At 32.6% G+C, this 15,837-nt stretch overlaps 1 protein-coding gene across 1 annotated transcript in view; it reads left to right on the top strand.

The window, feature by feature from the left end:
- DMD (dystrophin) overlaps positions 1–15,837 on the top strand; it is a 2,218,635-nt gene that overhangs the window by 859,616 nt on the left and 1,343,182 nt on the right. The window contains exons 22-23 of the mRNA XM_063601607.1: positions 10,399–10,544; positions 13,987–14,199. Of these exons, the coding sequence (XP_063457677.1) occupies positions 10,399–10,544; positions 13,987–14,199 (359 nt within the window). The remainder of the gene's footprint in view (positions 1–10,398; positions 10,545–13,986; positions 14,200–15,837) is intronic.

Below are 15,837 nucleotides of genomic sequence, written 5' to 3'. Positions count from 1 at the left end.
CTCTTATAGAAATTCTATAAGAGGTTTGAATTTTAAGAGCAGTTGACATTTCCGAAAGAATTTCAATTGAGGAAATTAAGTACCCTTAGTTGTATTTTTTAAAAACTCACCCTCTAGCTGGTATGCGAGGAAGAAATGCAATACAAGTCTGAGGAGAAGCGGGAAGACTTGTGGAAAGAATAGCCACACAGAGGAGAGTCCATTGAACCTTAAACTACAGTTGTGATAAGATAAAGAAAAATCATTTCAACCCTTGAAGAGGTGATGATCTGGGGAGGTGTAGCAGGGAAGATATTCTTGCCAAAATTGAAAGAAAATAACTTTTACCTCTTACAGAAACAGTAGAAGAAAATTTTAAGGGTAGCCAGCAAGGATGCTCTCCATGGCCATAATTTCAAGCTCTATGGTTAGTCTCTACCCCTCCCTGTTAGGACGCTGAGACTGGGAATTAAAACAAAGTTTGATGTGAGATAACTCTTCTAGCTGCAGTTCAGGAAATTGACCTAATTTACTTTATTAAAATTTAAAATTTTTTATTTTAAAATTTTATTTTTAATACATCTAGGCAAAGGAATGTTTTGTTCCAGTGGACACATAATCTATTGCATTGCTCCTTCACTCCAGAAACTAGGTAAACTGTTTGTAAATGTTCCTTTTAAAAATTGTGTTATTTTTATCAATACCATCAAGAGCAAGAATAGGAGACATGTTTATTTAAGCAAGCTATGTGCTTATTGTGAGGTACAAGAATTGTTCCCTGACCTCAAGAATCATGGGAAAACTTGCTAAATGCCAAGTTAAAGCTATACATACGTAAATATACACAACATATGTATATATACACACACTGTGTGTACATATACGTATATGCACACATGTGTGTGCATATACGTATGTACATATATACACATACTGTGTATGTACACACATAGACACATACTGTGTATATACTCACGTAGGCAAATACTGTGTATATACACACGTAGACACATACTGTGTATATACACACGTAGACACATTCTGTGTATATACACACGTAGACACATACTGTGTATATACACAGGTAGACACATACTGTGTATATACACAGGTAGACACATACTGTGTATGTACACAGGTAGACACATACTGTGTATGTACACACGTAGACACATACTGTGTATGTACACACATAGACACAAACTGTGTATATACACATGTAGACATATACACACACACACACACACACACACACTTATATATATAAAATTTATGTGACAGGAACCTCATACTATTTTCCAAAATGGCTGTACTAATTTACATTCCCACCAACAATGTATAAGTGTACTCTTCTCCACAGCCTCTCCAACATTTATCTTTCATCATTTTGAAAGTAGCCGTTCTAATTTTAACGTGTGTAAGGTGACACATCATTGTGGTTTTCATGTTTTTCTGATGTTTAGAGATGTTGGGCATTTTTTCACATATCTGTTGGCCATTGGTGCCTCTTATTGTGAGAAATGTCTGTTCATATCCCTTGCCCATTTTTAAATTAGGTTATTTGTTTTCTTGCTGTTGAGTTGTTTGAGGTTTCTATATATTTTGGATATTAACTCCTTACCAGATATTTGGTTTGCAAATATTTTCTCTTGATCTGTGAGCTGCCTCTTCACTCTGTTAATAGTTTCCTTTCCTGTGCAGAAGCTTTTTAGTTTGATGCAATCTAATTTGTCTATTTTTGCTTTTGTTGCCCATGCCATGTCCATTTGAGCATTATTCATAAGAGCCAAGATATGGAAACAACCTAAATGTCTATTACAGGATGAATGGATAAAGAAAATGTGATATATATATATATATATAGTGATATATATATATATATCGTGATATATATAGTGATATATACATAGTGATAGATATATATAGTGATTTATATATACTGATATATATAGTGATATATATATACTGATATATATATAGTGACATATATATAGTGATATGTATATTCCAGTGTCTATATATGATATATATATGCAATGGAATACTATACAGTCTTTAAAAGGAAGGAATTTCTGTCATTTGCCACCATGTAGATAGAACTGGTGGACATTAGGCAAGCTGAAATGAGCCAGGCAAAGAAAGACAAATACTATATGATCTCACTTATATGAGAAATCCAAAAAAAGTCAAATTATAGAAACAGAGAATAGAAAGGTAGTTACCAGAGACTGGGGGGAAGAGGAAGGTTTGGAAAGGGAAGGTGTTGATCAAATGATAGAAAGTTTCAGTTAGACTGGAGGAATAAATTGTAGCGATCTCTAGTACTGCGTGGTGGACACAGTTAATAAAAATCTATGTTTCAAAATTGGTAAAAGAATAGATTTTAATATCCGCATCACAAAAAAAGAGAAGTTGCTGAGGTGATTAATATGTTAATTAACCTGAGTGAATATTTTACAATGCATACATAGATCTAAACATCACATGATACCCCATAAATACACAGAATTATTATTTGTTAGTTAAATATGAAATAGTTTAACAGGATATTTTGAAAATAGGATTGCTAAGTGGATAGAGCTACTTTTAGAAAAAGGGAAAATTCAGCAAAAGAAAAAAACTCTTACATTCTAATAAATATTTCTGTAGTGTGGTAGTTTATACTTACACAAAGTTGGTTAGAAAAATGCGACTGACCTGGAAAATAAATCAGTTGTCCAGGAGGTGAATAATAGAGCAGTATTTATGAAAATGACCCCAATTTCAGTTGGTTCATTGGGGTTTTATGACTTTCAAAACAAATTCTATGGGGATCTTAGATAAAATTCCTATAAACCCATCTATTTCACTCATGTCAGACCACACCAAGTGCCCTTTGTGAGAACGGAGCCTGAGCAGCAGGGACTTTCAGCAGAGCAAGTGGCATAAGCAAAAAGACGTGAAGTAATTAAAAGGCATATTTTGATTGGAAGATAGAATATTGATTTTGATAGGAAATTGGGCTAAAATGTTGATTGAATTCCCAATCACAAAGATCCTTGTATTTCAAACTAAGGAAACAACTTATATGTTGACATTAGAAATTCAAGTTATACTCAGACTTCCTTGCACTTGTAATTATCTGAAGGACCATTCCTAGTATGTTAATCATCATATATCATGGGTCCTGTCGTATTTCTTGACACCTTTGTCAGTGTTCACATTTTAGAGAAATGCTTACTTTTGTCATGGTCTATGTTATTTAATAAAGTTTGGAGCCTTTGCTGATTGCATTATCTCCTTGACTTTAGGATTGATCATGGGGAATGAGGAAAAAGGTGGGATCTGGTTGGCATGGAATTAAAGTCTCAAGTTGAGCATTTTTCCGAAGTAGGTATATGTCATTAGTTCAGCTTCTTCACACATGTGCAGTGCATTTTTTTCCCCACAGGTAATAATGGGGAATTCAAATTGGACTCGATTTCATATTCACAACAGGACTTGTAATGTTTTTAAATGCTGTCAATATTAAGACTACTAACATATCATCTCTTTCTCCCCCCAAATGGATTACATGGGTGCCTTTTCCAGCTTCTATCTAAGCACTATCCAACAGAAAAATAATGTGAGCCATATATTTAATTTTAAATGTTCTAGAAACCACATTAACAGATCAACAGGTAAAAGTCATTTGAAAATATTGTTTCATCATAGAATCAAGATTTTAAAATGTAGAAATAGCTTTACATTCTTTTTGTATGAACTGTCCAATATCTGGTGTGTCTTTATATATACAAAACATCTCAACTCAAACTGGCCACATTTCCAGTGCTTAACGGACGCGTAGCCGGTTGCTACCTTATTGGTTGGCACAGTTATGTCTTCCTTCTCTCTATAGTACATTCTCTGATGCTTAAGTGCCTATTTTCTGAGTAGTTCTATTTTTTAAGAGGAGAGATTTTTTTTTTTCAGTAAAGTGTTATATATAACCAATTGCTCTGATATCTCTTTATCTCGATAGTTATGTCTCTCAGAATTTTCAATATACTTCCCTGTTTACTTTGCTTTCCAGTTAAAGTGGTTTGCCCTCGACATAGACTCATGTGTATTAGAAAATGTAGCATCTAATTTCATACTTAGCTCTTTTGTTATAACAAAATAATCTTGCTTTGCCTCTCTTGGTCTGTCCTTTGCTCTCCTCCTCTTTTTTCTCTCTTCCTTTCCCTTTAGCCCCTCTCTCTTTTAAGAGTTAGACAAGCAGTTTTTAAACAAAAGGTACAGAAAACTTCTTTTTTATATTCCTTTGCTATAATTTTAGATGTCAGTTTGCCTATACTTTATCACTTCCATCCCTCACATGGCTGTATTAAATGTCTAGATATTAATGGAATTTTTTTTTTACTTTTCAGGATAAACAGTAGTGTAGGATAGGAGCCCTTAATTTTTATTTTCCCAATAATTTACAGCACATGCTTCCAAGCTTGCAATCACTTATATTAATTTTCATTTTGTTGAATATATTTCACTAATAAAACCAAAAAGATATCTGCATTTTTAAAGTGGTGCTTTAGCAGCCGAATAGTAGAAACTGTCATAGGAATACTTTCTTTAGAGAAAAAAGTTACATATTTATAAGCAATATATTTGCTAAATGTTAAATCTTCAGGCCATATTTTTCCTGAGTCTGTGCTGAGTCTAATGACGTCAGTAGAACTCTCGAGGTCTTTTAAGATGGTGGGTTATTAGATTGGATATGTTTATTGACTTATTGCTGTCAGTAAAGATAAACTTATCTGTTGGATTATTAATGTCTATTTCTACATAAAAGGAAAAAAAGTGAATTTCCGTAGATGGAGCTGGTCTATTTCTGCTCCTATGTTGGGATCGCAAGGGCAGCATCTACAGATATCTCGCCAGCTAGTAGGTTGGGCAGCTCATACTGTGTTTGCCCTTGGGTACATTAGCTTCTGTATAAGACTTTTTCTTTCTTCTTATCTGAAACAGATTTAGAATTCTTCAGTGGCATTCCCTGGCCTGCATGGTTTAAATGAGATACTCTATACCGTTGCAAATTTGTCAAGCATTTCCTGAACCTTGATAGCAATTACTGCTGTCATTACATAGTGTCATTACATTCCACATAAGAAAATCAGAAAAAGAAATTGTGATATTTATGTTAGTAGGTGTGTATTTTTTTTTCCAGCTTACCTCACAAACTATATTAGATGGACAAGTTCCCAAACCAATCTTTGGAAGTTTATTTCTTAAAGCTACAAAAGAATTTCCGAGAGATTAGATATTTTGAAATGATCAGTTTCAAGTGAATTTAATACAAAATTAGGATGAGGGTTGGAATGCAAGGAGGAATTAAAATATGCATGTTTTAATTATAGTTTACCAATATGAAGTGATTCCTGTGAGATTCAGTTGTTGGACTGTTTAGCGTAGATACATGCAATAAAAATCGTAAAGTTTTATTGAATAGAAGACTAGTAGCAAATGAAAGGATCTCATCCCATGTATGTTGTTGATCTTTGGCACTCAGAAGTAATTGACAGATAATCACTCAGCCTCAGTTTTTTTAGGTGCTGGAGAATGGATTGAATGAAAACTATGAGCTTTGAATTATGACTACGATAAAATTAAAACTTTATATTATAACTAGTGCTTATGATTCTGAGGAATATATTGAATTCTCAGTGAGTTCGAATTTGATGTAAATTTGATATTTTCTATTTAAACATATTAAACATACATTTTCATTGTTAAAAATAATGTAGTTAATGAATTAAATTCTGTTAATATGTAAATAATGACAGCATAAACATATTGCAAAAGGCAGGTAATTTTAATCATATTTAAGAGGTATGTAAAGGCCAGGTGTGGTGGCTTGCACCTGCAATCTCAACACTTTATAAGGCTGAGACAGGAGGATTGCTTCAGTACAGGAGTTTGAGACCAGCCTCGGCAACATAGGGAAACCTCATCTCTACAAAAATAAAAAAACAAAAAAACAACAAAAAAACAAGAAAACAATAACCTGGCATGGTGGCACGTATCTGTAGTCCCAGCTACTCGGGAGGCTGAGATGGGAGGATCAGTCAAGCCTGGGAGGTCGAGGCTGCAGTGAGCCATGATTGCACCACTGCAATCCTGCCTGGGTCACAGAAAGAGACCTTGTCTCAAAGAAAAAAAGATGTATATGAACAATCTTTGTTACCTTATTGTATAACTTTCAAAAATATAGCTGATATTTTAATGGTCAGTAAACTAATCTTTGAGAATATGTAGCTCAGTTAGTAGCTCTTTTCTTCATTGTTTTCTGATGGTCTGTATCATCTCCACAGTTTTTGGGGGTAATTTTTTCCTGCACTTTCCACTTTTACAAGTAGTTCTGTCTTCTGTCAGAACAGAGAGGAATTTTGGTTTAGCTCTCATTGTGGGGACCTCAAGTCTTGTACCTGAATACCAATCAGAAGTTATACAGAAAAAGATCAATAATTCAGAGACTGAAGTGTTTCAGTTTTCATTAAACAGAAAGACCAGAAAGAAGTTAAAGAGGAGACATGTTCAAATTCAATTAAACCAAATTTTATGAAGCTTATGATTCATCCAACATACCGTCGTGTGTCTACCCATAGTCCCCTCTCCTTCCAGATCATTTGCTGAAATGACATCTCAGACACAATCATTTGCTTCATTGTAACTAAATACCCCTTTACTTCACTGCTATTTATAAGGTCCCTTTTGGATTTTGTTTATTAATAATCATCTAGAATTCAAATAAATGCATTTGCCACTCTTGCCACTCCTCTTCAGCATAGTACTAGAAGTCCTAGCCAGAGCAGTCAGACAAGAGAAAGAAATAAAGGGCATCCAAATCGGTAAAGAGGAAGTCAAACTATCAGTGTTTGCCGACTATATGATCATTTACCTTCAAAACCCTAAGGATTCCTCCAGAAAGTTTCTAGAACTGATAAAATAATTCAGCAACGTTTCCAGATACAAGATTAATGTACAAAAATCAGTAGCTCTTCTGTTTACCAACAACGACCAAGCAGATAATCAAATTAAGAACTCAACCCCTTTTACAATAGCTGCAAAAAATAAAATAAAATAACAACAACAACAACAAAAAACTTAGGAACATACCTAACCAAGGAGTCGAAAGACCTCTCCAAGGAAAACTACGAAACACTGCTGAAAGAAATCATAGATGACACAAACAAATGAAAACACATCCCATACTCATGGATGGGTACAATCGGTATTGTGAAAATGACCATACTGCCAAAGGCAATCTACAAATTCAGTGCAATCCCCATCAAAATACCAGCATCATTCTTCACAGAATTAGAAAAAAAATTCTAAAATTAATATGGAACCAAAAAGGAGCCTGCACAGCCAAAGCAAGACTAAGCAAAAAGAACAAATCTGTAGGCATCACACTACCTGATTTCAAACTATACTATAAGGCCATAGTCACCAAAACAGCATGGTACTGGTATAAATATAGGCACATAGACCAACAGAACAGAATAGAGAACCCAGAAATAAACCAAAATACTTACACAAACTGATCTTCAACAAAGCAAACAAAAACATACAGTAAAGAAAGGACACCCTTTTCATGAAATGGTGCTGGGATAATTGGCTAGCCACATGTGGGAGACTGAAATTGGCTCCTCATCTCTCACATTATACGAAAACCAACTAAAGATGGTTTAAAGACTTAAACCTAAGACCTGAAACTATAAAAATTCTAGAAGATAACATTGGAAAAAACTTTCTAGACATTGGCTTAGGCAAGTATTTCATGACCAGGAACCCAAAAGCAAATGTAATAGAAACAAAGATAAATAGCTGGTACCTAATTTAAATTAAAAAGCTTTTGCACAGCAAAAGGAACAGTCAGCACAGCAAACAGGCAACCCATAGAGTGGGAGAAAATCTTCACAATCTGTACATCTGACAAAGGACTAATATCCAGAATCTACAACAAACTCAAATCAGTAAGAAAAATACAATCCCATCAAATAGTGGGCTAAGGACATGAATAGACAGTTCTCAAAAGGAGATATACAAATGGTCAACAAACATGTGAAAAAATGCTAACATTATGAATGATCAGGGAAATGCAAATCAAAACCACCATGTGATACCACCTTACTCTTGCAAGAATGACCATAATCAAAAAAATTTTTTAAAGTACATGTTGGCGTGGATGTGGTGATCACGTTACACTTCTACACTGCTGATGGGGATTTAAACAAGTACAGCCACTATGGAAAAGAGTGTGGAGATTCCTTAACTAACTAAAAGTAGAACTACCACTTGATCCAGCAATCCCATTACTGGGTATCTACCCAGAGGAAAAAAAAGTCATTATTCAAAAAAGATACTTGCACATGCATGTTTATAGCAGCACAATTCACACCAGCACAATCGTGGAACCAATCCAAATGCCCATCACTGAATGAGTGGTTAAAGAAACTGTGGTGAGTGTGTGCGTGTGTGTGTGTGTGTGTGTGTGTGTGTGTGTGTATATGTATGTATATATGATGGAATACTACTCAGTCATAAAAATGAATGAATTAACAGCATTTGCAGTGACCTGAATGAGATTGGAGACTATTATTCTAAGTGAAGTAACTCAGGAATGGAAAACCAAACATTGTATGTTCTCACTGATATGTGGGAGATAATCTATGAGGACACAAAGGCCTTAGAATGATATAATGGACTTTGGGAACTTGTGGGAAAGGTTGGGGGGAGAGAGAAAAGACTACAAATAAGGTACAGTGTATACTGCTTAGGTGATGGGTGCACCAAAATCTCACAAATCACCACTAAAGAACTTACTCATGTAACCAAATACCACCTTTACCCCCAATAACTTATGGAAAAATAAAAAATAAATGCATCACGTTAATAGAGAAACATATTATTTATGTAAATTAAAACAGATTTTAAGTACTACAAATATCTTTTAATAAGAAATCAGAAGTGCTCAGATTAAATATAATCTCTTAACATTTGTATGAGTTCCCAAATAAATGCAACATAAACATATTGAAAAAAATTATCCATTTCTAACATTTCAGCATCCATTGCCAACACACTCTCTAAGATTATCACAACCATCTGAAATACTACATTAAATACATGCAAAATACTTTCCTATATTCTTCTCATTTAGTGTAGAAGGAAATGGTATATTGAAATGACGTTCATATCCCAGCAATTAAAATAATATGATTTAGATAATGTTATTTGATGTGGTGATATAAACCAGGACTTTGCATTGTGATTTCATGTATTTAGAAACATTATTAGCCATTATCTGTTTAAATATGGCTTCTGCCACATTCTGGGATGCATATATATTAGGCCGTTTTACTGTGTTCTCTATCTTTTTGTGTCTCCATGTTTCATTCCAGGTATTTACTTCTGAATCTTAAGGTTAATAATTCTCTATTTACCCCTGTCAAATTTGCTGTTAAACCCATGCACTTAGTTTTTATTTTTCACTTACTGTATTTTTAATTCTAGAATTTCTTTTGGATTATCCCTAAAATATGTTATGTCCTTTTTATGGTTTACAGTTCTCTCCAGCGTTCTCAATCTTGTGTCTAATCTCTTTCAATATAGTCCATGTAGCTGCTTAAGTCACATTCCATATATATACATATACACACACATACTTTAAAACGTATAAACTTGTTTGTATATACATACTGTATATCTCTATATAATACTTTCCCTAATAAAATTATACATATAAAAGTATATACATACACATATGCCTCTTTAATAGCCTGTTTTCTCAATTGCAATTGGGATTAACAATGTATATGTCTCACAGGTTTATTATAAGAATTAAGAATGATAATATTTATGGGGTTATTACTAGAGTTCTTGATACATATACTAAGCATGCGTACATGGGTGTTCTTTCAGTAAAATTAGACATGACATGATATAATTTAAAAATCAAGGTCTTCGGATAATGATACTATTTTTTTCCAAGGCAAATGATAACACTAAGAGAGAGTAGCCTTTCAGTATCAGATACAATTGGACTCTGCTCGGTTTCTGCAAATACCATCTGTATCACCTTGGACAATTTACTTAGCTTCTCTGTTTTTCTGTTTCCTGGCCTTATCTGTTTTTCTGTTTCCTGACCTTATAAAACGAATTGAACAATATAGATTTTACAGGCTGATTTGTGAATTTAATGTAATATGTGTAAGGTCCCTGGCATATTACACATGTAGCAGGAATGTATCTTCATAATCATATTAAATATATTTTTCAGATTTTCTAATTTTGTTAATATTTGAAACTAGTAATATAATTGAGTTTGCTGACAATTTAGGAAAACATGGCAAAGTGTGAAACAATTAAGTGATTCTCATTCTTTTTTCCCTTTTGATAAAGTTTTTGACACTTTGCCACCAATGCGCTATCAGGAGACCATGAGTGCCATCAGGACATTGGTCCAGCAGTCAGAAACCAAACTCTCCATACCTCAACTTAGTGTCACCGACTATGAAATCATGGAGCAGAGACTCGGGGAATTGCAGGTCTGTGAATATTTGAATGTCAAAACAATAAAGCACGCTTATCAAGCATTCACATTGATATAACCTTTAAATAATATTAGAATTTAAGTCATTCTGACAAGTATGGTAGTTTGCCCATTGAGCAAATGAAAATGAGACTTTACAGTATTATTTATGCATATACTCTATCTATGGATATATATGTATGGGCATATATACATGCTGTTTTTGAAAACAATTGTATGATCTATTTATGAAGTATATTTTTAATTTAGCATGCATTTTCAGATGTATTGATTTTGATTATTAGAAAAACCATTGTTTTATTCCCCACCTTTGCTTCTTTATTTGTAACTCCTATCACATTCTCAAACTGGTGGGTAAAATCAGTGTACAGTCATCCCTTCGTATCCATGGGGAAGTGGTTCCAGGAACTCCTATGAATATCAGAATTCACAGATGTTCAAGTCCTTTATATGAATTGTGTAATATTTGCATATAACTTATGCACATGCTCCCATATACTTTAACTCATCTTTGGATTACTTATAATGCCTAATACAATGTAAATATTATGAAAATATGTGTTATACTGTATTATTTAGGATGTAGTGACAATGAAAAAGTCTTACATGTTTAGTACAGATGTAGTTATTTTTGTCAAATATTATCTATTAGTAGTTGACTGAATCCACTTGTTCAGAATCCACAAATACGGAGGGCTGGCTATATTTATAAAATTAGTTTAAATTTAAACATTAATTTTCTGTAATGTAATGAGACATTTGTATTCTAATAGCTACATGTTTTTAACATCCTTCTATCAGGAAAGATACACTAATATGGGAAATGAAAGAAATAATTTGTAAGAGATTTTATAATACTTTTCCTACTTTATTTTATTTTTAGACGGGGTTTCATTCTTGTTGCCCAGGCTGGAGGGCAGCGGTGCTATCTCGGCTCACTGCAACCTACGCCTCCTGGGTTCAAGTGATTCTCCTGCCTTAGCCTCCTGAGTAGCTGGGATTATAGTGCGTGCCATCACGCCTGGCTAATTTTTGTATTTTTAAAGTAGAGATGGGGTTTCACCATCTTGGCCATGCTGGTCTCAAACTGCTGACCTCAGATGATCTGCCTGCCTCAGCCTCCCAAAGTGCTGGGATTACAGGTGTGAGCCACTGCGCCCGGCCCTTTTCCTACTTATTATAAAATACTACATTATATGTTCAATAACTTTTTATTTCTGAAGACATGAAAACATATTAGTTATATTTAGAAGCTGAGATAATATGTGCATTTTAAGAAAAATGTTTAAAAATTCAAATTTTAACTTTATCATATAGAATTTTTTTGGATAATTAAATATTTTTTTGAAGTAATGTATTAAAGGAAAATATATTTAAACAACTTTCATTATATATTGTCCTATTTAGATATTTCTTCTACTACAATACCAAATGGTAGCTGTTTCACCTTTTTTGTTTCCTTTTTTTGTGGTTTTTAATGCTTGGCATAATGATTCCAAAGTCTATCTGGAAAAATGTGTGGCCTAATAGAACTAGTAAACTTTTAAACATAAGAATAAAAATGTGCAAAAATAAGAGTGGAGAAAACACAAGAAAAGGCAATTAGATGAGCAGAAGAGACTATTTCCACTGAAAAAGATAGGAAAGAAAATAATTGTTCATAAATATTATTGGGAAATGTATTAACTAACAAAAAAAAGGTATGAATATTTCCCCCAAAGTTACACCAAAATAAAAACCACATACAAGAAAATGTTCAAAAAATGTGGGGAAGTCCAAACTTTGGAAAAGTTTAAAAATAATAATGTTATAAAAATTTAGGTGGAGAAGCATAAAAATCAGTGGAAGCAATCACAAACATTGTAAAAACACCAGAGACAATTTTAAAGAAATACGATACCAAGGAAATTTTTTTTTCTGTGAGTAAGGAAGAAAGCCTTGAGTAAGGTATCCTCCAAAAAGAGACATATATGAATAATAAACCTATGAATAATTGTAACTTAAATTGTAAAGGAAGAAGTAAAAAAATTACAAGATGAGAATTTTTTTTGCATACTAAATTGCATACACACAAAAGATATGAGTACCAATTTGGAAGTGGTGACCTAAAAATTCTCTCTTACTGCTGGAAATGTAAATTCAATATGAATGTTACTGAGGTTAACTCTTCAGGGCATCCTAATAACATACAACATTAATATAATTTCCATGAAATCTGTATCTGATGGAAAAAATCAGAATACACTCAAAGATGTAAATGGAACTGGAGATAGATAGGATATTGATTGATTGATGGATGGATGGATACATAGGTAGGTAGATAGAGATAAACATAATTTACAGGAGTGGAAAACTAGAAATTAATGTGTAGAACTAATAATGGAAATTATTAAAGTAGAGAAGCCATTACAATTTTTGTTTTTGAAAAAATAATTATTTGACATGGGCAAATGCTCACACTAAAACACCTAGCTCAAAGTGTAGTTATATGCTAGATATTGTCTAAATAATCAGTCATAGGGGAACAATTTGAAAAAGTGAAATAAAGTTAAAAAAGTAAAGTAAAAAAACAAATTAAGTACCACCAAATAGGCATAGGATACTATGAAACTATAAAACTTAGATATTTGACAAATTTTGGGTTGATACAGGTCACATTATAGGGGAAAGAATAACTGTTTATGTGTGCATATATGATCATATATTTAATATTTAACTATATATAAAACAAATAGAAAATTTATATAAAGTACTAGTAGTTCTGGTTTTTTTTCCATTTTTATCATGAGCCTTTATTATTTTATAAAGTAAAAGTAACATTAAAGTAAATATTGAACAGGGGAAGTCTAAAGTTATGATCCTACTGTAAGAAATTACATGTGTTATACAGAATAAGTATAAATAAATTTTATAAATTCTCCACAAAATTATCCTTGAATCCCACCATAATACTACATAACAGAATAACATTTTTTGAAAATATATTAAGTACATAGATTGTTCAATATGTTTTTCTATTCCATATATCAATATTATTAGCTATAGTTTTATGTAGAGTTTACTTTCCTGAAAGCTCAGTATAATTAATTTCCACTCCATTAACTGTATCACAGATGCGGTTATTAATATATATACTTAATTCAGTAAAATTAGATGCACCAAAACTTTTTGGCTCTGTAAGATATAGTTTTGAGATATATTTGACATTGTTCAGAAAAATACATATGGAGTGTTAAATATCACTAAATAATATTCAAGTTACTCTTAGGATAATATGTAAAATTTAAATTACCACTAGAAGTTTATAACTGATAGAAGATCATCTACTTTGTTTACATGTTTGAATCATATAGATTTCAAGTACAGTTAATTTAACTAAAACTCATCAATTATTATTCATCAATTAGGGTAAATGTATTTAAAAAATTGTTTTTTAGGCTTTACAAAGTTCTCTGCAAGAGCAACAAAGTGGCCTAAACTATCTCAGCACCACTGTGAAAGAGATGTCGAAGAAAGCGCCCTCTGAAATTAGCCGGAAATATCAGTCAGAATTTGAAGAAATTGAGGGACGCTGGAAGAAGCTGTCCTGCCAGCTGGTTGAGCATTGTCAGAAGCTAGAGGAGCAAATGAATAAACTCCGAAAAATTCAGGTAATTCAAGATTTTACTTTCTACACTCATTTTTATTTACTTGTTTTTTCCCTAACGATACACTGTAAACTGTAAAGGTACATAAGCATTTGACCTTCAGCATCTTTCAAAGTTAGTGAGAAGATGAAAAGACATGAGTCTTTTACAAAGGATGGAGATTTGTTTATTCCTTCTAGGAAAAGAATAGGAGTTTTCTCAGTGTTTTTAGAATGAATTTTCTATTTTCACCATTACCAATAGGAATTAAACATGTTTTTAGTGTAATAATTTTGAAAACCAATCATTCATTTAGTCTGGTTGTCTTTTAAGATACGGGTAATCATTTAGCTTATGACTAGAAAAAAGTTATGTATATATACATTATACAGAGGTATAATGTAATCATTTCATATATATAATGTATAGTATGTATATGATTATTTCCTATATTACCTTTCATTTCTGCTGTTTTGCTACTTATAAAAAGTATGAGTCAACTATGCTGTCTACATGTGCTATTATATATATAAAATATGGTGATATGTTCATAAAATGGCATTATATATTCATCCCATTATGTATAACTCCATATATGTATATGTGCAGGAGAAATGTAGGTGTATTAATGTCCTATGATACTCCTAAGAAATTAGCACAACTTTAATGGCTTCAAACAACACAAATTTATTACATTACTGTTCTGGAGGTCAGAAGTTCAGAATTAGTCTCTGTGGGCTAAAATTAAGGTGTTAGCAGAACTGTGTCTGTTTTGGAGACTTTGAAAGAGAATGTGTGTTATTGGCATTTATAGCTTCCATATATATATGTATATATATACACACACATATACATACATATAACATGTATATATGTGTGTGTATATATATATGTGTATAATGGAATTATATATCATGTACATATATACATATCTAATGTAATATATATCACATATGTAACATGTTGTATATGTATATTAATGTTACATATGTAATATATAGTAATAACTTATTTTATCACCATATCGAATTTGTAATTATATGCTTAAATTTTACCACATCACCTTCTTCCTGAAACCAAATTCCCTTGACTTAATTTGTTTGAATAGTGCCACCATACTAATAACCACTCAAGCTAAAGAAAAACAGTAAACCAACAACTGCATTAAGGATTAAAAGCCTAAAATATTCAATAAGGTAAGTAATGTGTCCCTTGAGTGGTCAATTATTGTGACAAATGTTAATGCTGGGAAGGAAATGTTGAAAACATTATGGTATGATGGAAAAACATTGCAACAATATGCTCCTGGATTTAAATCCCAGTCTAGCTGCTTAGTTTTTGTGCTTACCTTTTACAAACCAAAGCACTAAGCAAACCTAAAACATTCTTTAATGCATAGCATTTCTTTACTTATAAACATATGTGTACATGCATACCTATGTAAATACTGCATGAAAATATCTATTATTTGTCAAGACCAGTGGCCTAAGAGGGCACAATTACATGGCTCTTGTTATCAAGGAGCCCACATTCTAGTGAAGGAGGAAGGTAGGTGTATTCATTTCCTACGGCACTCCTAACAAATTGCCGGAAATTTAATAGCTTCAAGCAACACAAATTTATTAGAGTTCTGGAAGTCAAAAGTTCAGGATTAGTCTCAGT

The sequence above is a fragment of the Pan paniscus genome, chromosome X (assembly GCF_029289425.2).
Source record: "Pan paniscus chromosome X, NHGRI_mPanPan1-v2.0_pri, whole genome shotgun sequence".
Classification (NCBI taxonomy): Eukaryota; Metazoa; Chordata; class Mammalia; order Primates; family Hominidae; genus Pan; species Pan paniscus.
Note: the sequence above shows the minus strand (reverse complement) of the source record. Positions and strands in the feature narration are given on the sequence as shown.